At 45.1% G+C, this 27,303-nt stretch overlaps 2 protein-coding genes across 6 annotated transcripts in view; one reads left to right on the top strand and one right to left on the bottom strand.

Moving 5' to 3' along the window:
- LOC137532598 (acyl-coenzyme A thioesterase THEM4-like) overlaps nt 1-2,051 on the bottom strand; it is a 54,492-nt gene extending 52,441 nt beyond the window's left edge. Inside the window, exon 1 of one of the 2 annotated variants that reach the window (XM_068253284.1) lies at nt 2,004-2,051. The gene's annotated coding sequence lies outside the window, so the exon portion shown is untranslated. Of the gene's footprint in view, nt 1-1,923 lie in introns of both variants that reach the window. The other variant, XM_068253283.1, reaches the window with a different exon arrangement.
- The window catches only part of LOC137532597 (zinc finger protein 383-like), a 70,771-nt gene that overhangs the window by 32,741 nt on the left and 10,727 nt on the right, over nt 1-27,303 (top strand). The window contains exons 1-3 of one of the 4 annotated variants that reach the window (XM_068253281.1): nt 12,735-12,823; nt 18,409-18,570; nt 21,768-21,894. In XM_068253281.1, the coding sequence (XP_068109382.1) occupies nt 18,496-18,570; nt 21,768-21,894 (202 nt within the window). In that variant the 5' untranslated portion in view covers nt 12,735-12,823; nt 18,409-18,495. Of the gene's footprint in view, nt 1-12,669; nt 12,824-18,408; nt 18,571-21,767; nt 21,895-27,303 lie in introns of those variants that run through there. The other 3 variants (XM_068253282.1, XM_068253280.1, XM_068253279.1) reach the window with 3 other exon arrangements.

Here is a 27,303-nt window from a genome sequence, read left to right as displayed (position 1 = left end):
AGGACTGCCAGTGGTTACCTGATTGCATTCAGGGAATCCATGGATTAGAGCAATTCAGTGACTACATTTAGTGACTGTTGAGGAAGTAAATGTACAATTGAAGCTGCAAGCAGAGGTGTAACTACAAATCATGGGGCTCCCCAGCAAAGCTTTGATGGGGCTCCCCAGTGTTTACACCAGGGGCGGACTGACCATTAGGGCAGTCGGGCACGGACCGAGGGCCCGTGGTCAGGGGGGGGGGCCCGCCACCCGCCAGAGAACCCTTAGCAGGAGGGGAGACAGCCAGTGAAGGAGGGCAATGGGCATAGCAGCGGAGAAGGGGGGAAGTTACCCCCCCTTTCTCTCACCTTGGGGCCCCCCTTCCTGGCTCTCCCCTCCGTAATCTGTAATGTGTCGGACAGCTGAAAGCGGCTGACTGCGGGTGGAGACGCTGTTCAGCCACCGTAGGGATCGCTGATCTGTGTGCAGCTAGTGTGGGCTTGAGAAGCCCAGACTAGCTGCACACAGATCAGCGATGCCTCCGGTGGCTGAACAGCGGTAAGTCTCCGCCTGCTGTCAGCCGCTTCCAGCTGTCCGACACATTACAGATTACGGAGGGGAGAGCCAGGAAGGGAGGCCCCAAGGTGAGAGAAGGTAGGGGAAACTTCCCCCCTTCTCCGCTGCTATGCCCATTGCCCTCCTTCTCTGGCTGTCTCCCCTCCTGGAGACACCTACAAGCCTGGCTGCTTATACTGGGGGCACTTATACACCTACTGCTGCCAGATTAACTATTTTTGGGAAACTGCTGCTGCCAGATTAAGTGTATTTTGAGAAACATCTGCCAGATTCTGTGTATTTTTGGGGAACCGCTGCCAGATTGTGTATAATGGGGGAACTGCTGCTTCCAGATTCTGTGTATTTTGGGGGAACCACTGCTGCTACATGTATTTTTGGTGATCCGCTGCCAAATTATGTGTATTTGGGGGAACCGCTGCTGCCAGATAACGTCTATTTTGGGGGAACGACTGCCATATTATCTGTATTTTGGAGGAACCTCTGCCAAATTGCATGGATTTTTGGTGAAATGCTGTCAGATTACATGTATTTTGGGGGGAAACACTATGGCAGAGTTCAGACTTCCCCGGCAGACCTTTTACACCACTGCTAAGGTCATGTATATTTTGCCCTACCCATGACCACGCCCACATTCTGTTGCGTGACCACACCCATTTTTGGGTGTTTAGGGATTTTTGTCAGTGTACAATATCTCAATATAACATATTTACTGTTGTCAATAAATGATTATATCTTAGTCTGTAAAAATATAACGTGAAAGGTGGGAAACACTGGTATGGGGGCCCCATAATCTCCTATTGCCCGGGGGCCCCATGAGTTGTCAGTCCGCCCCTGGTTTACACCATTTCCCTTGCCTACTTCTGGTGACCCTCACAACCTGGGAGCCCATCTTGCTAGAGCCATAAAACAAGTGGGACCATCATAATCTTCATACCCATTACAAGTGTAGCCACAAAAACACCTGATCTGGATGGACCCCTTTATTAGAAAGAGTGAAGTAATAGTTGGGCCACCCTTACAGTTCTGGACCTCCCTGCAGTCACAGGGGCTTCTCCCCTGTAGTTATACCCCTGGCTGCAAGGTCATAGTAAACCTGTCTAGCATTGCTTTAGTACTGCGCAATGCAACATGAGTAACAAATCATCCCCAGTAATACTCAGTAGATTAAAAAAACAATGCAAAACAAATAAAGTTTGTTAAAACGTGGCTAAAACTAACACCTAGACTAAACACCAACACAAATTCTAATGGAACTCTATCATGGAACAGCAAGAACTATAGACTGAAAGATTAGAGATTCTCACACAGTATAAACTGTGCTGCCATAACAGCAACTATATTTAAATACAATAAACTTTCTGTTCTTACCATATTGTTGGATCTCCAAACAACGGTAGTACTAAAAAACTGACCCTCAGGAAATGTAGAAGTAATAGCAGTTTTCTCACCTGATGCTGGATGCTGCTTGCCCTTGCAGAGATCCGATTAATTTTACCATATCAGTGTGACAAATCCCATCACAATTAGCCTTTACTAAGGATTACTGACAGCAAAGAAGAAAGGCTTATAGTTTCTAGACATGCGTGTCTAGAAACACGAGTGTGTGTCAGCGTCACAGAAACCATTGTGAATGTAGGCAGCTGTCTGTTTTATAAAGGCCCATACACACGTCGGATTTTTCCGAACGAGAGGTCGTTTGAACGTCCCGTCGTTTAGTCGTCCGCACACCAAATCGGGCATGTGTACAGTCCGTCATTCGGGTGATAAGACTGGTCTGGACTGTACACACGCCCGATTTGGCGTGCGGACGACTGAACGACGGGACGTTCAAACGACCCGTCGTTCTGAAAAATCCGACGTGTGTATGGGCCTTAATGATGTTGGTTAGTACTACAACATTTTTATTAATTTAACCACTTCACACCTACACCTGTTTTCCCCTTAAGAACTAGCACAGTTTTCACGCTTTAGGCATGCCTCTATTTAATCAGCAATCATTTTGTTGATACATATGACAGCTTAGTGACTTCCTACGCATTTTAAAGAGAAGGAAAAAAAATCTGAAAAAATACAGGTTCTCAGTTTTGACCTATTATTTTGTTAAAATAAAAAGATCTACAATGGACAATAAACACTGAGAGCCCGTTTTCTGCGGTATAATGCAAAGTCAAAACTTTGCGTTAACCAAGATAAAATGAAAGTCCATAGACTTTCATTTTACCTTTCGCATCCGACGCTGCATTTCGGTGCGTTGCAGTTCGACGCACCCGAGAGGTTTTAATCGTCGTGAGCCGGCGTTTTCCCGTCGGGTGAATTAATAGCTACCACCGCTGATTGCATCGCACCGCAGCATCCCGATGACACGCCGCAGGCTATTCAACGCGTGCAGGAGAACGGCTCCTGCGTGCGTTGTTAGATGTGAAAGAGCCCTGATGGTTCTTTCACATCAGAGCTTGTGTTTGGAAAAGCTAAAAGCATGCGTTTTGCTGTTTGCATTTTGTTGCGTTTTTAATGCGTTTTCAATCCGTTACAGCACATAGGAAAACGCAGGTGAAGTTATTGTTTTTTGACTTTCAACTTTAACTGTGTGCATTGAAACGTTTTAAAAACGCATGCACTTCTTGGAGCTTGCGTTTTACATTGATTTACATTGCAACGCAAATGCAAGCATCAGACGATTAAAGGCTCCAGGGAGCGTCGAAACGCACAAAAACGCAGCGTTAGATGTGAAAGGTCTATGGACTTTCATTTTATCTTGGAAAACGCAAACTATCGACATTTCGTCAAAATGTCCAAAACCAGCTCAGATGTGAAAGAGTCCTGATTAAATGTGGCTATTTATTCCATTTTTTATACAGCTTAATTTTTCTGCACTATGATGTACTGCAATTGTAATATAAACATGACAAAAAGGGGGGAAGGGTGGAGTTAAGGAGGGGAAGGGGGGAGTATGTTAAGGGCAACAGTGGGAGAAAAAACTTTCAAAAAGAAAGAGAAAATTGATTTTAGTTATGATAAGAAAAAATAATTTTTTAAATGCGGTTCAATGAGTATATATTTAGCTATCAGTAGTGTAAATTTACATATGTCAAAAGAAAGAGCAGTGAATTTCATGCCCGAGTTATCAGTTGGTCAGTATGCAATACATAATGGCCACCTGGAAACACAGTGGAACCAGCAACGCTTTGGCCTGGGATAGCTGTACAGCCGCAATATTGCTGTATAAGGATCCCTGACAAATATACAGTGGTTTGCAAAAGTATTCGGCCCCCTTGAAGTTTTCCATATTTTGTCATATTACAAACATGAATCAATTTTATTGAAATTCTACGTGAAGGACTAATACACGTGAAAAGTGGAACGAAAATCATACATGATTCCAAACATTTAAAAAAAACAAAAAAGTGTAAAGTGGGGTGTGTGTAATTATTCAGCTATCAATTCCCCCCCCCCCCCCCCGCCCGTCATTACTTTGTAGAACCAACTTTTGCTGCAATTACAGCTGACAGTCTTTAAGTGTATGTCTCTACCAGCTTTGCACATCTAGAGACTGTCCTTGCCCATTCTTCTTTGCAAAACAGCTCCAGCTCAGTCAGATTAGATGGACAGCGTTTGTGAACAGCAGTTTTCAGATCTTGCCACAGGTTCTCGATTGTATTTAGATCTGGACTTTGACTTGGCCATTCTAACACATGGATATGTTTTGTTTTAAACCATTCCATTGTTGCCCTGGCTTTATGTTTAGGGTCGTTGTCCTGCTGGAAGGTGAACCTCCACCCCAGTCTCAAGTCTTTTTCAGACTCCAAGAGGTTTTCTTGCCCTGTATTTGGCTCCATTTATCTTCCCATCAACTCTGACCAGCTTCCCTGTCCCTACTGAAAAGAAGCACCCCCAGAGCATGATGCCGCCACCACCATATTTGACAGTGGGGATGGTGTGTTCAGAGTGATGTGCAGTGTTAGTTTTCCACCACACATAGCATTTTGCATTTTGGCCAAAAAGTTCCATTTTAGTCTCATCTGACCAGAGCACCTTCTTCCATATGTTTGCTGTGTCCCCCACATGGCTTATGGCAAACTGCAAATAGGACTTCTTATGCTTTTTTGTTGACAATGACTTTCTTCTTGCCACTCTTCCATAAAGGCCAACTTTGTGCAGTGCACGACTAATAGTTGTCCTATGGACAGATTCCCCCACCTCAGCAGCAGCTCTCTGCAGCTCGTCCAGAGTCACCATGGGCCTCTTGACTGCATTTCTGATCAGCACTCTCCTTGTTTGGCCTGTGAGTTTAGGTGGGCGGCCTTGTCTTGGTAGGTTTACAGTTGTGCCATACTCCTTCCATTTCTGAATGATCGCTTGAACAGTGCTCCGTGGAATGTTCAAGGCTTTGGAAATCTTTTTGTAGCCTAAGCCTGCTTTAAATGTCTCAATCACTTTATCCCTGACCTGTCTGGTGTGCTCTTTGGACTTCATGGTGTTGTTGCTCCCAATATTCTCTTAGACAACCTCTGAGGCTGTCACAGAACAGCTGTATTTATACTGACATTAGATTATACACAGGTGCACTCTATTTAGTCATTAGCACTCATCAGACAATGTCTATGGGCAACTGACTGCACTCAGACCAAAGGGGGATGAATAATTCCGCACACCCCACTTTGCAGTCATTTATTTGTAAACAATTTTTGGAATCGTATAATTTTCGTTTCACTTCTCACGTGTACACCACTTTGTATTGGTCTTTCACATGGAATTCTAATAAAATTGATTCATGTTTGTGGCAGTAATATGACAAAATGTTGAAAACATCAAGGGGGCCGAATACTTTTCCAAACCACTGTACATATGGTGTGCACTAATAAAAGTTACATTTAAAGAATGAGGTGGGATCCCCCCTCCCAAACCACTTTAACCCCTTGTCACTCATGCAGGCTGGTATAGCCAGAATGTGGAGCCTGGACTGTGTGGGGCTCCACAGCCTAAGTTATACCAGCCCACCTGGTCCATGATATGTGGGGAGGCTTTGGAAGAGCGGGTAACAAAGCTTCCCCCTCTCTCCCAGAACCCTTGTCCAATTCATGGACAAGGGACTCACTTCCATCTCCAGTGCCCAGGAGGAGAGCTGGGGTAACTACCCCCACACCTGTGGGTGTAGGTCCAGGGGTAGACAGAGTGCCCCCCATTTAGTATGTAGGTAGACAGCTGCCCCCCCCCCCAAAAAAAAAAATTATATGATCAGGCCCGGGTTTACCTCAGAGGAGCCTATAGGCACAGATGTCCTGGCCCCTTAGACTTCACCCCCATAAACCTATGAACCCCCTTCAAACCACACCACAAGTGTGCTGGCTGGCCCAGCTGTCACTTTTCCCTTACTTCCCTTTGCCGTCACAGGTAGCTAGTGGCTTCCCTTAGCATTAAGTAGCCAAAGGTACTCGCAGTATTAAGTATCTAGTGATGCCCCTGACTAAAGGGAGATCTTATCAGTGGAATGCCAAGAGCTGAGTGAGTAACCTCTCATTAAAACTTTGCTCAGTACTTTGCATAGGGAAGGAGGAAGGCACTTGGGGAGGGGAGTGAGCCGCCTTTCCATCATCAGGCGCCGATAGTGCCTTATGGTAAATCCTGCTCTGCATATGATTTACAAACCTCCTTAAAGAGACTCTGTAACAAATTTTTCAGCCTTAGTTCTTCTATCCTATAAGTTCCTATGCCTGTTCTAATCTGCTCTGGCTTACTGCAGTCTTTCCTAACTGCACTGTCTCTGTAATAAATCAATGTATCTTTCCTCTGTCCTGTTTGTCGGGCTAAGGATTGATTGTGTGGAATGTGCAGGGCTGCTTGTGATTGGTAGAAGCGATACACACCCTTTGCAGGCCCCCTGCACACTGTGAATGACTCACACACTATGCTTAGCTGAGCCTATTAGAAGCTGGTTAGTTTGTTTGTTAACACTGCCTAAAACTGTTAATTACAAGCCAGGATTGCAGCAGAGAGTGGCAGAAACAGCACAGAGGGGCACAGGAGAAAATAATGAATAGAATGGTATGCTTTTTATTGTAAGAATATTAGAGTACAGATTCTCTTTAAGGGGTAGGTCCATTTGGTTTATTTTTGCATCCTAGGATGCTCAGTTAACTTTAGGAGACCCCAGGGGAGACCTGTACACACACTAGATTCTCAACCGAGAACAGTCTCAAGGGCGTGTACAAGGCTTGACAAATAACTGGTGGTTACAATAAAGGAAAATGTGATTGATGATGGTACTCCTGATTAGCATGAAATACTGGCTCTAAACAACTCCACATCCCTAGTACAGTATTTATTAATGTAAAAATGCATGCTATATGTGAACTTTATTTTGATTACCAAAATAGTAGTAGGGGGATCGGATGACAGCGCCTAGGATCAGAGGCGGCCTTAGAGGGCCTGGGGCGAGTGTCATATGCGGGGCCTAGAGCCATAAGTGTAGGCCATATACCATACAGTCCCCCGCAGCGCCCCTCTTTTGGATGGGCGACTTGGCAAGTCATTGTCCACTGCGCATGTGCGGACGGCCTCGATCACGCTCCCGTTGCTGGCAGCGTTATGCGCATGCGCAGTAGAGTTTTCCCCATACTGCGCATGTGCAGAGTGCTCCTATCCACAGGAGCGCAATCAGGAGGTGTGCGGACTGGTGCCGCGCATTCAAATAAAAGAAAGGTGCAGCGGGGGACTGGAGGATCATTAAGTGACCGCGAGGGCACAGGGCAGCATAAGTTAAACTTGATTTTTTTTTTACTTCAGTTCACTTTAATATTGTCTACATAGGTCATAGTTCACAGATCAGATCTGCTGCAAATTTGCATGGTGTGTGTGAGTGTATGTGTGTGGGGAGGGGGTGGGGTTATTATATGCTTTATGCCAGCAGCCCCCCAGGGCCTCACCCAAACTCACTCTCACCTAAATCCTCCTAACCCCCCTCGGGTCTTCCTGCCTGCTTAGTTCAGGTCTGCAGGCGCTGACCACACAGCGCGCGTCCTTCTACTGGGAGCGCTCTGCACATGCGTATGACGTCAATTGTGACGTCATGTGCTGAGCGCTCCTGGCAGGGTGGACATGCGATGAAGAACGCGTGCTGTCAGGTCTGCATGACGTGTAGGCGGAGCCAGCCATGCAGGATATGCCAAGCGACCGATACAAGAAGACCCGCAACGCATTCCAAATGTAGGAAAAGCCTCAGAGCTTTTAGGTGAGACGCCTGCGGTATTTATTGTTCTATTGGCGGCGCAGGGCCTCTTCAAGCGCGGGGCCTGGGGCAACCCCCAAAGGCCGCCTCTGCTAGGATTCCAAAATTGCTAGAAATGGCTTTGCCTTAGAAATGACTATTTACAGCTATAACAGACATGGTAGCGTTTTACATACAGGTTCAAATACAACCTGGGCAGGTCCGGATTTAGGCCAAGGCCACCTAGGCCATGGCCTAGGGCACCACAGGAGCAGCAGCTCCAAAGCAACAGGCTAAACTGGTGCAGCATTTCCAAGCTTGCAAATGCTGCAGTACAGGGAGCTCAGGTGACCGCCTGACTGCGGTACTCTGCTACTAGCCACCTCTGCAGCAGCCACCTTGCTCTCTGTGCATGTTTGCATTGTGGCCGGCGGCTATGGACTTGGGCAGCTTTGGAGACTGAAAGGAAAAGGAAGCTTCTGCACTGGAGACAAGTGGAGAAATGAGTGACACTGATGGCTGCTGCAGTGTGAAGGCAAGCTGGCTACCTATACTGAAAGGGGGGGGGGGGGGGGATTAAGGGAGTCATCTGGCCAACTTTTACTGGAAGGCAAGGAAGGAGGGGTCATCTTGCTACCTATTCTAGGGGGTCATTAGGCTACCTATACTAGAGGGAAGGTGGGTGTCATCTGGCTACATATACTGAAACGAGGCGGCTGGTGACAGTGGCCTTGGGCGGTAGAGTACAAATCCGGCCTTGAACCTGGGCAGATGTTCTCACCTGTCATCTAAAATGATCATTAATGCTAGTTTAGTAGCAGTCATATTGCAGTTCTTCTGAGCAGCTTATTCTGTTCTATGGAAAAAGGGAGGAGGGAGAGTCATAGCAGTAGGTCACAAGTGATATGACCATGATTGCTGGAGATCCAACGATCCACCATTTTGTGGGACACCTGTACTGACACTAGATATTTACATAAGGGTGGCAATACATCTAGTGAATTTGCAGCCTGATTAATCGTTCAATTTCATAATTTTAGCAAATTGGATGAAAATCAGTGCCATAGTAAGCGTGCCCATTTGATGATTGGACCAATTTCAATTTCCTAATGGACCACGTCAGGCTGAGATTTTCCAGCTTTCTCCATCGATACATTTCGGTCAAATGTATCGATCAAACAAGCTGGAAAATATTGGGCACACAATGGTCCATCGGGTGCATGGCGGTAACAGCGTGCAAAATTGGGACAAGCAAGCAGAATCTCTGTCTGGCCGCTGCAAGTGTCCACCGTGTATGGCACTAGTGCATGTGTGACGTCACACATGCACCACGGGCTATGTGCAGCAGCCACGTGGGACGCAAATGGGGAAGAAGGAACAGCTGGACACTGAACAGCTGGACACTTGTGGTGGCAAGACAGGTGAGAGATTTTAATGCACAGGCACCTGGTGGGGTGGGGGGCACATTAATATTTGGGGAGGAGGGGCAGCGGCTGATGCGACATCACTAGACCGATTCCCAAGAGATTTCATGCTACAATTGATCGGGAATCCGCCTGCAGTGTATAGGCAACCAACGGATCAAATTCAATCAGAGAGAGGTCTGTCTCTCATTCGATCTGCTCACAGCACCTTAAAACAATGATTGTGCAGTTAACAAAAAACGTAATGCTTTATACACTGCAATTCTCTATTAGGGTTGCAAGGTCGGCTGATGGAGAAAACCGGACAGGGGGTGGAGTTAGGGGCGGAGTCAGAAGCGCACTTTTATGTAGAGTGGGGCTAAGCAATGGGCTTTTTAAAAAATGTTTTTTACAGTATTTATATCGCACTGACATCTTCTGCAGCACATTACAGAGTACATAGCCATGTCACTAACTGTCCTCACCAGTACATGCACATAAGAGACCACTTTTCACCAGTAAATGCACATAATAAGAGATCGCTTTTCACCAGTAAATGCACATAATAAGAGACAGAGCAGAAAACTATTACAAAACTGGAAAACTATGCAAATAATGCAATAGTTGCCCCCAGCATAGGTTAGATAGGTAGGTGCCCCCAGTATAGGTCATTTAGGTAGGTGTCTCCAATATAGGTAGCCAGTATAGTTGTCACCTGTATAGGCTAGCTAGGTAGGTAGGTGCCCCCAATACAGGTTAGATAAGTGCCCCCAGTATAGGTTAGATAAATAGATGCCCCCCCCCCCAGTATAGGTTAGATAGGTAGCTGCACCCCAGTATAGGTTAGATAGGTAGGTGCCCCTCAGTATACGTTAGATAGGTAGGTGCCCCCCAGTATAGGTTAGATTAGGTAGCTGCCCCCCCTTCCAGTATAGGCTAGATTAGACAGGTGCCCCCCAGTATAGGTTAGATAGGTAGCTGCCCCCCCCGCATAGGTTAGATTAGGTAGGTGCCCCCCAGTATAGGTTAGATAGGTAGCTGCCCCCCAGTGTAAGTTAGATAGGTAGCTGCCCCCCAGTGTAGGTTAGATTAGGTAGGTGCCCCCCAGCGTAGGTTAGATTAGGTAGATGCCCCCCAGGATAGGTTAGATAGGTAGCTGCCCCCCAGCGTAGGTTATATTAGGTAGGTGCCCCCCAGGATAGGTTAGATAGGTAGCTGCCCCCCAGCGTAGGTTAGATTAGGTAGGTGCCCCCCAGCGTAGGTTAGATTAGGTAGGTGCCCCCCAGGATAGGTTAGATAGGTAGCTGCCCCCCAGCGTAGGTTAGATTAGGTAGGTGCCCCCAGGATAGGTTAGATAGGTAGCTGTCCCCCATAATGGAGGGGGGAGCCGGAGCCGCGGGGAGGGCAACCCGACCTCTCCCTCCCTCTCCCGGGCCGCCCTCCGTGCTCCCCCCTCAGATGTATAATGAGCAGCAGCAGCAGCAGCCAGGGAGGGAGCGCTGTATACAACATACCTCCCTGGCTCCAAGCGCTGCTCTCTCGTCGCCGGTCTTCTCCCATCTGCCTACACGCGTATACATACGCTGCTTCCGGCTAAACAGGAAGCAGCGTGTGTATAAGCGTGTATGCAGAGAGGAGAAGACCAGCGGCGAGAGAGCAGCGCTTGGAGCCAGGGAGGTATGTTGTATACAGCGCTCCCTCCCTGGCTGCTGGGGCTAGAAACGGGCATGGGCAAAAGGCATAAAACCGGACATCTTAATTGTCCGGTTTAACATGCCTTTTTGGACAGGACACAGCGGCCAAAAACCAGACTGTCCGGTCTAAAACCGGACACCTGGCAACCCTATAAATCTCTATCAAATTGGCAATCAAAATGATTATTTCCCCCAGATCTGATTCCCGATAGTTTTTCTGATCGATTTTGTATTGAAGTGATCAGTAAAAGGATCAGTAATCAAATCAGACCTGTCGGAAATAATCAATTCGACCGTAAAGCTAACGGAAAATTGCATCCAGGGGCGTAGCAATAGGGGGTGCAGAGGTAGCGACCGCATCGGGGCCCTTGGGCCAGATGGGCCCTCCCTCAACAACAGTATTGGCTCTCTATTGGTCCTGTGCTCATAATAATCACTTCTATAGATAATTTGGATAGTGGTAATCATTAACAAACTGTTGCCCATCCCCTTCTTGCACCTCTGACACTGTAGTTGCCATTGGCAGGTTTTGGTGCATCGTATCAATTGTTATGTATAGAGTGCTTGGGGGAGCCCATCAGGGACGGATCTAGGGGGGGGCAAGCGGGTCTCTTGCCCCAGGCGCAGTTTGTTGAATTCTTAAAAAGGCGGAAAAATTTGGATGGGGAATGGCAGTTTAGGCGCCAAAACCTGACCTTGCCCCATGCGCAACTTGGGGCAACTTGGTCTAGATCCGTCCCTGGGGCCCATTGTAAAACTTGCATCGGGGCCCACAACTCCTTAGCTCCGCCACTGATTGCATCGTGTGTACTAAGCATCACACATGTATGGAGCAATAAAACCACACCTGGTACAATACCTTCCTTAAATTTATTCTCTGTGAAAAACATGATAAAAAATGAATACTCAGAATAATGATGAATATGTGTTAAGCTACGTACAGACATGCGATAACGATCGTTCGTAAGCAACGACGAACGATCAATTAAGGAGAGAAATGAAAAGGTTGTTAGTAAAGAGGTGTTGAAAGTGGGAAACGATCAGATCGTTTCCGAACGAACGATGCGGAAGTGACGAAGGTATGATACAGCGCATCTAGTATGCTAAACGTTATTCAGATCAATGAACCCGGAACGAACGTCATTGTTAATGGCCAGTAGGAAAGAGGAAGTTGCGTACATATATATATATATATATATATATATATATATATATATATATATATATATATATATATATATACACACACAGGGAGAGAGAGATATAGATAGATATATCTCTATCTATGTCAACATATATCTATATATCTCTATACATCTATCTACATCTATATATATATATATATATATATATATATATCTATATACATCTCTCTGTCTCTCTCTCTCTGTCTGCGCATGTACGGTACTTAACGAACGATCGTTTTTGTAACGATCAGCATACACACGTACTTTTGCTAACGATCGTCGTTACAAAAAATCCGCCAGGACGGATTTCCAGTTTGCAACGACTTCAGTCGCTGATCGTTACCCTTAACGATCGTTAGCGGTTATTTTGTAACGATCGTCGTTATAAACGATCGTTAGTCGTTCGTTACCAACGACTTTAGTCGCATGTCTGTATGCCCCTTTAGTTCTCCTGCAGCTATTTCACAGCTTATAGAACGAGTAAAATGGACCTAAGGGAACAAGAATCACTAGCTGGGGTTCGTTCTGTTCTGTGTAGTGTGCCCAGCCAAACCGCATGGAACTGTGGGGATGGTAGTTCTCTCTGTGCTGCAGTGCCATACAGTGGAAGAAAGAGGGAACTACAATGTCCAGATGCTTGGCGTTCTCTCTCATGCTGCCCTGTCTCCGAAGGCAGCCAGTCAGTGGCACAGATTGCGAGCACTTCCCCAGCCTGCCTGCAGAGCCCTCCTCCTGCGTGCAGGGCTCGGGCTGCCTGGATGTGCTTCTGGGTGCAGACAGGTAGGGGATGGGGCTGCATCATCGGACATGGGACATATAGTTTGTGTTTGACAGGAGCTCATGTTTAATCACATGCATAGTCTGTTGTAAGAGCAGCACAGCAGGGAGCTGTCTGAGGTCTAATGATGCTGACAGCTCCCAGTAATGCCTGTAATCACTAGTGCAGAATGCGGGCCGGGTGGTGACGTCAGAGTCTAGCCAGCATGAGAACAGCCCAGCATTGTTTTCATGTGCTGCCTGGGAGGAGATTGCCAGCATATTGCCTATAGTCTTCTGCTATTCCCCTCCCAGGATTTAAAGGAGAGAACTGAGACTGCATGGCCTGAATGATGACTTCTGTCCAGGCAAAAACATGGTTACTCGCTTGGGTATTGGCATCCACGTGTTCTGACACAGTGCATGTTTGTGTGTGCTAAAATGCATGCGCCTGCATACAGTGCAGTGGAAAGGGTTATGCATGCTCCATCTGGAAAATTGCAACATACTGCGCAGGGAACACGCAACACACATTCAGGGCCCGTTTCCACTATCGCGAATCCGCATGCGTTGCCCGCATGCGGATTCGCACAGCTAGTACAAGTGGATGGGACTGTTTCCACTTGTGCGTTTTCCTGCACGTTTTTCTGTGCAGAAAAAATCTGCAGGGTAGGGCCCTCAGAATTCGCCTGCGTGTGGAATGCAGGCGAATCGCACACAATGTATTTAATAGGGAAATCGCATGCGTTTTCCCCATGCGTTTTTTGCCGCGATTTCGCATAGGTACCCATGTTAATTCACACAGGCAGTGACATGGTTAAAATCGCATCACCCTAACCTATGCGAAATCGCGGCAAAAAACGCATGCAGAATCGCACCCGCATGCGATTTTCCTGCGGTGATTCGCCGGCGATTCCGCAACGCTATAGTGGAAACGGGCCCTCAGTGTGAATGAGTACATTAACATGAGCTGCGTTTTTGCACTACTCTGCACATAGTGTGTATGAGCTCTTTTCAGATTAGGACACGCACACAACAGAAAGCGTTCATGCACGTTCAGGTGTAATGAGCCCAGGTACACGTTATGGAACGACCCATGAGATTTGCCATTGGGTAATTGCCTGCACCGGATAACAGACCCTACTGTATTTGTATACCGACTTCACAGCCCTGCATATATGCATAGTTGGTTGCAGCACATAGTGGGCTTGATTCACTAAACCATGAAAACTCATATCATGGCAGTTTTTCGCGATTGTGAATTTGCACGTGCAAAAACGGCCGCGTTTTCGTGCGCAATTTTTCGATTGCGCGTGCAAACTGGCGATCGCGCGCAAACGCAAAAACGCCCATGATATGAGTTATCACGGTTTAGTGAATCAAGCCCAGTCAGTGGTGCTAGTTACAATGCACTAACTCGCAAGTTTGGTGAACTTGGCACCGTTTTTCTCAATTAGGCATGCAGTCCACTGCGCTACCTGGTGGGAGTGTGTGCTCAGAGTACCACAGATTACTGCAGTGTTACTGAATCAACACCAAAGTAACATATTGAGAACAATCAATACTATATTTTAAAGTATTGCTTACAGGGGAATTCAAGTGATATGCAGATAATACTGACAGGCAGATTTCAGTGATATGCAGAGAATACCAAACACAGGCAGGTATCAATAACATTGTGGAGATTCATTATAGTGATATGTACATAATTCCAACAACTGACTGATAGCAATGACATGCAGAATATACTGATTGCAGACAGAAAGCAATGAATGCACATAATATCATGCAGATAATACAAAATACAAGGTCATAAAGGTAAATAGTACAGTAGAATCCCTTTATCAGAAGTTTACTATTTCAGAAATTGTCATATTTAAGCATTTAAAGTCTACCATTGCACTGTATCATAATTCAGTCAATAATTGGGAGTCATTTTTTTTATTTTCCATGCTTCAGCACGCGAGCGCAGACAATGTCTAAGATCAGATATTCACAGTGCTCAGTATGCAGGTATTTGCATGTAATAATCACGCAACCGCTTGCATAGGAAGCATAGGTCACACCAGTTAATGCAGATACAGTACTTATAGTGTGCTCCTCTGTCCACATGCTTGTGCAGCCTGGATGATACTGGAGGGTTGTAGCCATGCCCAAGCAAGTCACATATGGCAGGTAATTCCCTTGGTAATCAGACAGCAGCCTGTACAAGACACATAGGTCTCCCGGGCTGGTGCTTTTGAGGTAATCCTCACAGGCCCTGAGTAATGGGCAGATAGCGAGCAGGCTACAAGTGGCTGCCAGCCTGCCCACTGACCACGGCTCATTGGACTGACGTTTGACACATGCCCCTGGCCACTTTTCACTATAGCTAGATACAGGATACCGCAGGGGCAAAAAAAAGGTTTACTATAATAGAAGTTCTGATATATCAGATTTGTATTACTATACCAGGTATTATTATATCAGGTGTTGCTCCCATATACTTGTAATGGTGGTTGGCCAGTACCTGGACGTTTAGTTTACTATACCTGAAGTTCTGCTATATCAGAATTAACTGTAACAAGATATAATGTATAACTGACAGACAGTAATCAACAATGACAGGCAGATATTTTCAGTGAAAGGCATACAGTAGATATGGAAATAGGCAATATATCCATGGTAGGCTGATATGCCCTCTGCCTTTTAATATTTAAAGAGAGGAGATTAAGATGCTAAAAATGCGTTCAAGCAAGTTTTTTTTTTTTTTTCTTTTTTTTTTACGCATGGGTGGGCAAGCTAATTGTTAAAGTGGATCAGAGATAAACTTTTACTCATTGCATAACTGTGTTACTTTCATATAGTTTATAAGGCATTTCTCAAGCTAAATACTTATTTTGTTTTTGTAACGATCGGTGTAACACAGAGAGGGTCTGATTACCGGTGATCTGCAGTATCACCGAGAATACAGCTATATACCCGATTATTGATGATCTGCAGTATCACCGATAATCAGATATATCTCTAACCTCTGGACACCTGGGTAATAAGAGTGTTTGGTGCAACAGTAATACTTTGAGGACTGCACCTGAGGAGCAGGTGCACAGCAGTAAGGAGTACTGCACAATAACACGTTCCTTCCGCAAGCCTGAGACTTTCCCGAGGGAGGGGTCAGGCTAGGAGTAGGAAGGACAGAGTGTGAGTGACACCAAGGAAGGATGTCACCCACAGGTCTGTGAGCTATCTCTTGACTGAGGAGATAGCTCTCAAGGTCGGACAAGCTGGGTCGGTAACAGACAGATCAGGGACAGAGACAGGAGACAGATGCGGAATCCTAAGACAAGCAGAGTTTGGCAACAGAGTATCAGATATAGCGAAGTACCTAATCAGAGATCAGAAGAGTAGTCAGGAAAGCAGAAGGTCATAACAAATAATCAACAATGCCTAGTCTTGGGTGTGAGCTCCTTGATCATCAACACCCTGGAACTGGTCTAAATACAACTAAATGGTAAAGCTAATTCCTAGTCTGAGGTGTGAGGTCCCTGGTCATCAACACCCCGGAACTGGTCTAAATAATAACACAGATAATATCACAGATACTGACAAGGTCTGAGTGCTACCACGTAGTGATCGCAACGCCAGACACCAGAGAAATGACCAGCACCCAGTATATATACACAAGCGCTCTCCAGCGCCTCCTCTAAGTGCTGGACCAATGAAACCTGATAGAATGGTCAGCTGATCGGCTAGATCAGCTGACACCCTTCTGACTGTCATCAAGGCTTTGCCTCTCAGCGCGCGCGCGCATCCTTCTGAACCTGTGTGGACCATCAGTCCCAGCCACACTAGACATGTGTTGTAATGCATCTGCTGGTTTGAACGCGGGGCCAGCCGCACCGCTGTCGGAGCATGCGGCGGTTTTCCCGTGTTCAGCCATACTGCTGGTGGTAGGCCCATGCGTGCAAACCGCCGCGTCGGACGCGGAATCTGCCACCTTGTTTACTGGGCATGCGGCGGTTTCTCCGCGCTCAGTCAGGCCAGTAAATGCAGGTCCCTGCGCGCAAGCTGCCATGTTGAACGTGGAATCAGCCGCCTTACTCTGAGTACTCGCGGCGGCTTTTCCGCGTTTTCTCACAGTTTTTTTTTAATACACTAATTCCCTATAAACTAAACAAGCCTCGCCCACAGCTTTTGACAGAGCCTTGGCATTGTAGCAAGGGCTTATGGGAGCTCAGTCTGGGGAGGAGGAGGAGGAGGTTACTAGCCATTGATTTCAGAGGCAGAGGGGAGGAGGGAGGAGGAGAGGGGACTGAATTTACACACAGGCAAGCTGATAGCATCTCCAGCACTCAGCCTGTGACAATGTGACAAACAGAACATTGCTGTCCTCGTATCACAGGAATAATACATCATAAACTTTTGAAGCTGTTTGCAGCTAGATTTGCTGTGTAAACTATCTAAACTTTAGATAATATATATAAACTATAGTGTAAACTATTTCTAATTTTAAAGTAGCAGGGGCAGCAATACTATCCCAGGAAAATAAAAACACATACATAAGTAGATAAATACTTGTTCTGCTTACGTAATATATATTTTGTACTGTCCACATTTTGATTTCAGTGAATTTCAATATAGTAAATAAAGAAAAAACTGTTCCAGACATTTTCCATCTTTACTACTTATGACTGAAGCCAATCCTGATGTCATTTGCTCCCTTACTCTTTTTTCTACTCTGCCTGATGTATGCATTGTCTGCTCCCCTCCCCACTGAGCTCTGTAGAAACTGCACAGTCATATCTAGCTTGCTTTGTAAACACGTGAGCACAGCATAAATCGTATTTCAGCAACTTCTACAGAGGGATGAGGTGTACTGTATTTCCCTTCTCAGGATTGTGACATTGAACTTCCATCAGCCAATCAGTGAGGAGCAAGAATGTGGAAGTTGGGATAACAACCAAAATTATTATTATCTGTTTATATAGCGCCAGCATATTCCGAAGCGTTTTACAAAGCACAATAAGATCACAAGGGAAAAATAGGTACAACCAAAAAATGTACAGCGGAGTCTCAAGCAGCACAAGTATTACAACAAAAACTGTAAACATTAGGAGGATGACCCTGCCATTGCAAGCATACATTCTGAAGGGTAGTAAAGAATAGAGCCAGGTTGTCTGAGATAAGATTCATTGCAGCAGAAACATTTATGATTATATTGGAATGCTTGCAATGCAGGGTCATGATGTAGACTACATAATAAACAGAGCAGTGGGTAAATGGAATTTGATTTTATGGTTGACAATCCCGCTTTAATATGCTACTGGACCTTAGATAGGCCTAGTGGAAAGCAATGCTGCTCTGTTTTTATGGCTGTACAGTTCAGCAAAGCTGACTTCCATCATAATGTACGTTTTGGGAAGAATTTATTAAGTTTGGATGCATCTGCTAAGTTCCATACTATTGTAAACAGTGAACAGAACAAGGGTTCAGAGATCCACAAGAGCCCATACAAACAAACCCATACACTGTACACGGGCCAAGCTGTTGCCTCAATCTGTTAAACGATTCACAGGTTTAGTAGGCTTGAGCGAATGCCAAATATTCAAAATATTCTCTCAATCCTTCAGTATACAGGCAGCCTCTCATTCTAATGGAGGAATGTAAGACGGATGTAAGAGAAGCCTTTCAATCCTTCAGGTTACAGGGAGTTTTACATGCTGATGGAGAAACGTAAGGCGGCTAAAAGACAAGTCTTAGATGCCAGGCTGAAGTTCCTGGAAGAGATGCAGGTAATCCTTTCATTGCAGCTCATCATGCCTGACATGTAATATAGTACAAGTGCAGAAGTGTTCTCTGTTAGGCGCAAATGGAGTTTTCAGAAAGATCAGTTGGGGAATGGACTGGAATGAGATTTCTTCCATTCAGTCTAATGGTAAAGTATGTCTTATGGTTTGATTTGCAGTTTAATTAGCATGTCATGATTTTTCTTTGACCGTGTATTGTATACATTTATTTTTATCAATCATATTTGTATTGAAATCAAAAAGATAGCATACATAAGAAAACAGAATATGATGTATAAGCTCCATTGAAATAGTGAACTGGATGAGTAATATCACATAGAAAGCAAGATATACCGGGGACACGTATCCCAGTAAATATATAAAACAAAAAAACACAGGAAAATATATACCGTATTTCGCGCCGTATAAGACGCTCCGGAATATAAGACGCACCCAGGTTTAGAGGGCAAAAACCAGGGGAAAAAAGATATACTAATCCTGGTGTGTCCATGTTCCAGTAGCATCTAATAATGGTGTCCCCTTCTGTCCTCTTTGACCTCCTGTGTGTCCCCTTCTGCCCCAGGTGTCCCCTGTGTATCCCCAGGTGTCTTCTTCTGTCGCTGGGTGTCCCCCTTCCCCTTCTGCCCACTGTGTGGCTGCTCTGTCCAGCCTTTGTCCCCAGGTGTCCCCTGTTGTGTTGTGTTCTTCTTTGACTGCCCCCCCCCCCCCCCCCACACACACACACTCCTGACCCCTGTGTAGCCTCTGTCCAGCCCCCTTGTCTGTATGATCTCCTTGCGTATTACATGTCCCCCTTCCTCCCCTCCCTGTGTGGTCTCTCTGTCTCTGCATTAATGTCCCCGCTTCTGTTACCTGTGTGGCCGCTCTGACAAGCCCCGTATTATGTGTCTCAGCTCATGCATATAAAGTATTTCATTGCGTCCCGCGTGGCCGCTTTGTCCCGCCCCCGTCGGAAGCCCCGTATTATTTGTCTCACCTCATGCATATAAAGTATTAACTTGCATCCCGCGTGGCCGCTTAGTCCCCCCTCCCCTGTCGGTGTCTCCCCGTGCCTGTTAAAAGTAACGCCAGACAGCGTAGCTTACTGCATCCATGCTGCTTTGGGATCGCCGATGTCCTCACTTCTCGCACTAGTGACCGGGGCTTGTGGAGATGACATCATCTCCACAAGCGCCGGTCACTAGAGCGAGAAGTGAGGACATCGGCGATCCCCAAGCAGCATGGATGCAGTAAGCTACGCTGTCTGGCGTTACTTTTAACAGGCACGGGGAGACACCGACAGGGGAGGGGGGGACAAAGCGGCCACGCGGGATGCAAGTTAATACATTATATGCATGAGGTGAGACATAATACGGGGCTTCCAACGGGGGCGGGACAAAGCGGCCACGCGGGGCGCAAGGAAATACTTTATACGCATGAGTTACTACGGGGCTTGTCAGAGCGGCCACACAAGTAACAGAAGGGGGGACACGGCACACCATAGTGACAGACATGCGTCTGGGATTATGCAGGGAATCCCCGATGATGCGGTGGGTCGGCGGTTTGTAACGGCGGGCGATCGGAACTCCGGGATTCCCTGCCTTTGCCGTATAAGACGCAGTGACTTTTTCTCCCCATTTTTGGGGGAGAAAAAGTGCGTCTTATACGGCGGAAAATACGGTACTATACAGTCAACCCTGTAGAACCAATAGGTTCGCTTCTCAGGAAGCATGAATGGATGCATAAGAGAGAATCTATAGTGATAAACAAATGCAACCACAACAAAAGAAACAAAAATCAGACATATAGTATAAAGAAAAGAACAAAAACAAACATGACCGAGAGGTTCAACAGCTACGTAATACCTATGCAATCTGAGAGACCATGTTGAGCAAATGACCCAAACCAACACAGCAGGAAAACATCTCTAAAAACAAGGAACCAAATGATTACAGGGGCTTATGGACTGCGTGATTGCAGCCATAGCAACATATCCCAATCCTCCCGTGGAACCCACAGCTCCATATTTTTATCCGTATAAGTTCATTTTCAATCTGGTTATTTTTGGGAAAAAAGAAAAAAAGCAATTTCATAAAAAAATGACAAGATGAAAGAGATGAAAGTAGGACAAACACAAGAAAGTAAAGTATTGTGATAGAGGTCCTTTAATGTAAGACACACCAGGCAAAATTCTAGAATTTCCCTAATGGCTGGGTTCACACATAAGTCTGTACAGTTTAGTTCCAGTCCTGTTCTGTTTTGATTCAGTTTTTTCTATCATTTTTATTGGCCACACCTGTTTCAGCCCTGCACGTATTATCTTGAGTTTGATAATGCATGCCAGGGTGTCTTCTAACAATATATATTGTTATGCTGCCTAACCCAGCTATGCAGAGTGGTGTGGGGAGCTTTTTATATTTACCTGTACCAGTTGCTGGATTGGCTTTTCCTCTTCATCCGCTGCACTCCCAGCATGCTCTTCTGAGTTCCGATCACATGATATGACATGTGATCGTAACCCTGGTGATGGTGTCAGCCTTGCAGCGCCACCCGGTGGGGTAAAGGCTTTGTAGGCTGTAGTATATTTGTTTCAGTGCTAGACATTGATACTGCTACAGAACTGCTAAAAGTTTCTCAAGTGGAGTCTTAACGAGGAACTCTCACTCCAATGGGATAGGTGCTACATGGGCTATACTGATTATTTTCTAGTGTTTCATTTTTTTCTGTATTCCTTGATGCATATTTAATTTTTTGCTTTTAATACATGATATATATTCATTTAGGGCAGCATTTAACAGGACACACCATATGAGCTTGTTGGACGATAGATTAATATGCTTTTTGAACGAGGCAACAACATTCGTAAATGGACACATCTTGAGACAAAATAGTTCCTTCATCCTCTCTGTTAGGCCTCTATTCCACATACTGTTGATAAGCAGTAAAATGCCTCTCACAATTGCTGTTTAATCCCTAATTGCAGGGCATAATGCTTGTTTTCTTAAAGAAAGTAGCAGGGAGCTCCTATGTGCCAGCTAGACTGATTGTATACAGCATACTGCTAATATGTGTTTGCAGCTGATATCCGATAGTGATGATGTTGTGTAAAAAGTTGTCATACAATAATGAATGCACATTTTTCCTCTGCATTTCATATGTACTGTCGTACTGTACCTTTAAAATTTTAATTTTTCTTTTTCTAGGAAGCTTCAAAATCAAGCCCTGGAGAAACAGTGTGCTTTTCTGTTGAAGAACTGGATTCTTTAGAAGAACGGGAAAAGCAAAGTAATAAAAATTCAGTGAAAATTCACCAACGCCCAAACTTAGTGGGTGAGGGACACTGAGTGCTACTTTTCTTTTGCCTTGTCTCATAGCCATTTAAAGGGTCAGTCCACTAAAAACTGATATTGTAAATTAAAAAATAAAAGAGGTGCTTTGAATTGCTCCAGCTTCTTTTGCTTCTCTGAGGGATCCCTTGGATCTTGATGAGGTAGACGGAGAAATTAGAATTCAATATCTGTAGGAAATAGGCCCAGTGCACACCAAAACCGCTAGCAGATCCGCAATACGCTAGCGGTTTTGGGAGCTGATTTCAGAGCGATTCTAGGTATGTTTAGAGAGGTTTTCTAAACATACCTAGCGGTTTTGCGTGCGTTTTTGTGTAGCAGATTACACATATTGTTACAGTAAAAGCTGTTACAGAACAGCTACTGTAACAAAAATGCCTGGCAAACCGCTCTGAACTAGCATTTTTCAGAGCGGTTTGCGGTTTTCCTATACTTTACATTGAGGAGGAAACGCTTCCGAAAACCTTGGCAAAAAACGCAAACCGCCGGTGTGCACCATCCCATTGCAATACATTAGACAAGCGTTTTTGGAGGCGGATGCGGCCGGCGGATCGCTCCAAAAACCGCACGGTGTGCACTGGGCCATAGAAGGTACTGGGTAGAATTCTCTGTATAGTGCCTCTCATTAATTTGATTAAAAGGATATGGAGATTAAACAGGACCTGTAGTGAGAATAAACTAAAACCTAAGTAACGCACTGACTGTACTACAGGCAAAGCTTACCTGATCTGCATTAATGTAGTGTAGTATCATCAGTTTGGCAAGGGACTGACTTGTCATGAATGCAGTAGCTGCTGTCGTCCCTCTCCCCCCATATTGGTGAAACAAACTTAAAGGAAACATCTGGAGGCTACCATATTTATTGCCTGGCTATCCTGCAGATCCTCTGCCTCTGATACTTTCAGTTATAGACCCTGAACAAGCATGCAGCAGATGAGGTGTTTCTGACATTGTCTGATCTGACAAGATTGGCTGCATGCTTGTTTCTGGTGTTATTCAAATACTGCTGTAACCAAATAGACCAACTGGGCTGTCAGGCAACTGGTATTGTTTAAAAGAAAATAAATATGACAGCCTCCATATTCTTCTCACTTCAGTTGTGTTTTAATTTGAAATAGAGTCCACCGATTTGCTAGAGAACAGTGATGTATAGAAAAAAATTAGAGCAACTTTGGCCTAATTAGAGGTAACCTGATCAAATGTTTTTGCCTTCTTGCACTGTGCCCTAATCACATGAATGAATATTCTCCCAAATTACATCCAGTTAGCGGGTTAGCTACATTTCCCTCCAATCATGACTGGGTGTTCTGGATTGCTCTGTGCACTGCTTCTCTACTAGGGACTGATGTCCGTAATAAGCCATCTGTCTCTAGTACTCCGGTTTCTAAAGGGAGACCAGTCACCCGCTTCACCCTATTACATGTTTTTTTTTTCCGTAGGCAACATGTGTAGTGTAGGGAATGAAGCAAGAAGGGGTATAATGTGATTTTTTTTAAATTGGTGAATGAGAAGATGAACAATTTTTAACAGAATATGTATATGGCAATTATTGTTGAAATGGGATCATATAAACATTTCCCAAGCACCCGTTGGCAATAACAAGATGCAGTGGGAAATTAAATATGCTTTGGTGTCAGTATTTTGGCATTGGCGTGAGTTGCTAGTAAAAATATCTGCAATTTACGTTACTGATATTTTACTATGCACTTACCCGAAACCCATTCCCAGTTGAACCCTCCCCTACTAGTGCCTAAACCTGACCCCCCCCCCCACCTTATGCCTTACACTAACCCCACATCCAAGTGCCTAACTCTAACCTCCCCCCACTCCAACACTGAAATTACCACTGTTGTAGCCAATGTTCTAAAAAAAATTAGACAATCGGCTCCTTTGTCCACTGTTCCGACCCTTCCTAGTACCCGATTGGCTACTTCTGTAGCCAATCGGTTAACAGACTACAGAAACATTCTACAGGTGTCTATTAGCTGCCTGCTAATCCTCCTGCCCAAATCACCTGCTTCTGTCCTACAGTCCTTTAACAGTCCTTCAGATTAGTTAAGCACAATGGCATTGCAGATTAGCTGATCAGAATCTGACAGGTGCTGATACAGTGTCCACTACACTTCAGCAAGGTTCTGTAGGGATGGCAGGGAAATCTGGCTATATTTCTGCTTCAGTGCAGCATGGTAGATGACGAAATAGGGCCCTAGCCATTTAATTAGAGGGGGATGGAGACTATCAGCATGGTGCCTGGCACTATAGCAGTGGCAAGCATAAGTGTGGCGGTTTAACATTGGAGCAAGGTAGCAGTGCTGTGGTGCTGAAAGACAGCTCCACAGCACAACACATTGCTTCTTCATTGCTGAGCAGCTATGAGAAATGCTCCGGCTAATTTTGTTATGGGCCTGAGTGAGGCTCTTTTTGCTCAGACATCTCCTAGTTTAACCTTTTTGGGCCGCTTCTATTAAATCCTATGCCACACTTGTGGCTGTTCTAGCATGATGCAGCGTAGGATCTACGCCACCTGCCGTTTCCGCTCCCGACGTGATCGTGCGCACCCGAGAGGGGAGATTAAGCTGTCATATGACAGCTGACATCTCCCCTCAGTGATCAGAAGCCATCGCGTATGGCTTCTGATCACGCGATCCCTACGATCACCAGCGGTTACCTCTGCAACAGCTTAGGCGCAAAGAGGATCCACTCACCTTCCTACTGTTCCCCCGACGATTGGCGCCCCCCTCCACTCTGGTCGGCATCTCCGCTCGCTCTGACGTCAGTGCCGGGTCCCGACTTGATGACATCATCAAGCCACGACCCGGAACTGAGCAGCAGTATGAGCGGGGATTCCGGTGAGAGCGTTGGAGGCTACTGCTGCTCACCGCTGGAGCCTGGGAGGTGAGTAAAGGCTTCTGGCGAAAGGGGGACATCTGGCTAAAAGGGTACCTCTGGCCCAGCATGCCACACTGGGGATTCGGCTGACCCCCGCACGCAAATTCGCCTGTTCCTTAAGGGGGGTTAGGCAGCCGGTCCCCAATAGGTTTAGCTGGCAATTCAGTGGTAACTTTTTAATTGGCCTTTTGTAATGTACGTTTTTGAGATACCTAATTTGGGTGTTTCATTACTTTTGGGCTCCAATCGGCAAACTGAAAGGAGAAAAACACTTGAAATATATCACTCACTGTGTAATGATTATATCTATTATATGAGTTTCACTTTTTAAATTAGATTATCTAAATAAATTCACTTTTCAAACAAACACCTGTAAATTATGCTAGTAAAGTGTGTGCTCACTTTAGGAATGCTCACTTGCATGCTTACTTGAGGAATTCTCACTTGTGTGTTCACTTGAGAAAAGCATTATGTGTTAGAGTTGCATTATGTGTTAGAGTTTCTGTGGGCTATTTAACACATTTATCTAATATCAGTTTTAAGTGGACTTTGCCTTTAAAGTGTATCTGTAACTAAAAGAGTGTAGAGTTAGAAATCTGAGGAAATCAATATCCTTATGGATGGGTAAGCAGAGAGGACATCGGCACTAGATACTTTTGGCAGCCTATGTTGGGGTTTAGGCGGATAACTCACTTTTATTTCATCCCAAGCAGGACAGACACAAAACAGACAGGGCAGGTCTTACAGCTGTTTCACAAGCAATGCTCAGGGTCTCTGAGGAAGCAAGCGTTGCTTGTGAAACAGCTGTAAGACCTGCCCTGTCTGTTTTGTGTCTGTCCTGCTTGGGATGAAATAAAAGTGTGGAATATTGCAACACACTGGTGACCGGACCCTGTCTTTCTGATTGCCGCAAATCAATATGCATTCTGTTACTTCACAGATACTAAATAAAAAGATGAAAAGTTTGGTACAGATTTGTCATCATTTGTGAAGTAAAAGTGATACAGAGCAACCAACCACAATACTTGTTTCATTTTTGAGCTGAACCGTGATTGGTTCCTTTGGCAGCCACAACTCTTTAACTTCAGTTTTCTTTGCATGTGACTTCAAGGGAACCTAAACTAACTGTAAAAAAAGTTTAACTTACCTGAGGCTTCTACCAGCCCCCTGCAGCCGTTCTGTGCCCGCACCAGTACACAATGAACCTCCGGTCATCCGCTGCGACTAAGTTTTGTTTTCAGTCGGCGGGCCACTGGCTACGCACATCCTCATTCGCGCTTCAATTGTCGGGAGCATCCTGCACAGGCGCAGTAGGAGAAAATCTCTACCCTCTCTCGCTCTAGTGGCCCGCCGACTCGAAAACGAAACTTAGCCGTACTAGCATACTTGCAGTTCTGGATTAGGCAATGGTCCTGTCACTTATATGCACACAGAACCATTGCCCAATCCAGAACCGCCAGTATGCTAGTACGGCGCTGCTATTGGCACCGAAGGTGGTTCAGATGGGCATACAGAAAGGCCCTATGTTGTATGCGCTGCATGACAGGCAGCATTTTGGGCCAATAAAAATGTATTAACGCTACTTCACATCTTGCGCTAGAAGGAGCGGCTGTACTTTAAAGGGAGCATGCGTAACTTAAGAGCACACTCTATGCAGCACTACTCGCCCTGCTCAATTTAAGTTGCACTGCTTTAGCAGCGCAGCTTAATGAATCAACCACCAAATGTGGTATTTTACCAACCTAAATTATTTTACCTAACTGCCCTTAGTGAATTGAGGCCATAGTTTGACATAGGATTGGAAAGGGTTAAATGTTATAGATGATACAATTGATGGTACCGCTATTTGTCAAATCTCAGTGAATGTCTGTAATTGACTACATCTTAAATCGGTATAAAACTCATCTACGGTCTAAAGCATTAAACACAGGATAAAACTAATAGTAATATATATATATATATATATATATATATATATATATATATATATATATATATATATATATATACATACAGACACACAGTGGCTTTCAAAAGTATTTGGCCCCCTTGAAGTTTCCCACATTTTGTCACATTACTGCCACAAACATGAATCAATTTTATTGGAATTTCACGTGAAAGACCAATACAGAGTGGTGTACATGTGAGAAGTGGAACAAAAATCATACATGATGACAAACATTTTTTACAAATCAATAACTGCAAAGTGGTGTGCATAATTATTCAGCCCCCTTTGGTCTGTGTGCAGTCAGTTTTCCATAGACATTGCCTGATAAGTGCTAATGACTAAACAGAGTGCACCTGTGTCTAATCTAATGTCAGTACAAATACAGCTGCTCTGTGACGGCCTCAGAGGTTGTCTAAGAGAATCTTGGGAGCAACAACACCATGAAGTTCAAAGAACACACCAGACAGGTCAGGGATAAAGTTATTGAGAAATGTAAAGCAGGCTTAGGCTACAAAAGGATTTCCAAAGCCTTGAACATTCCACGGAGCACTGTTC

Source organism: Hyperolius riggenbachi, chromosome 9 (genome assembly GCF_040937935.1).
Source record: "Hyperolius riggenbachi isolate aHypRig1 chromosome 9, aHypRig1.pri, whole genome shotgun sequence".
In the NCBI taxonomy this organism is placed as follows: domain Eukaryota; kingdom Metazoa; phylum Chordata; class Amphibia; order Anura; family Hyperoliidae; genus Hyperolius; species Hyperolius riggenbachi.
This window is presented reverse-complemented; position numbering and strand designations above follow the sequence as displayed.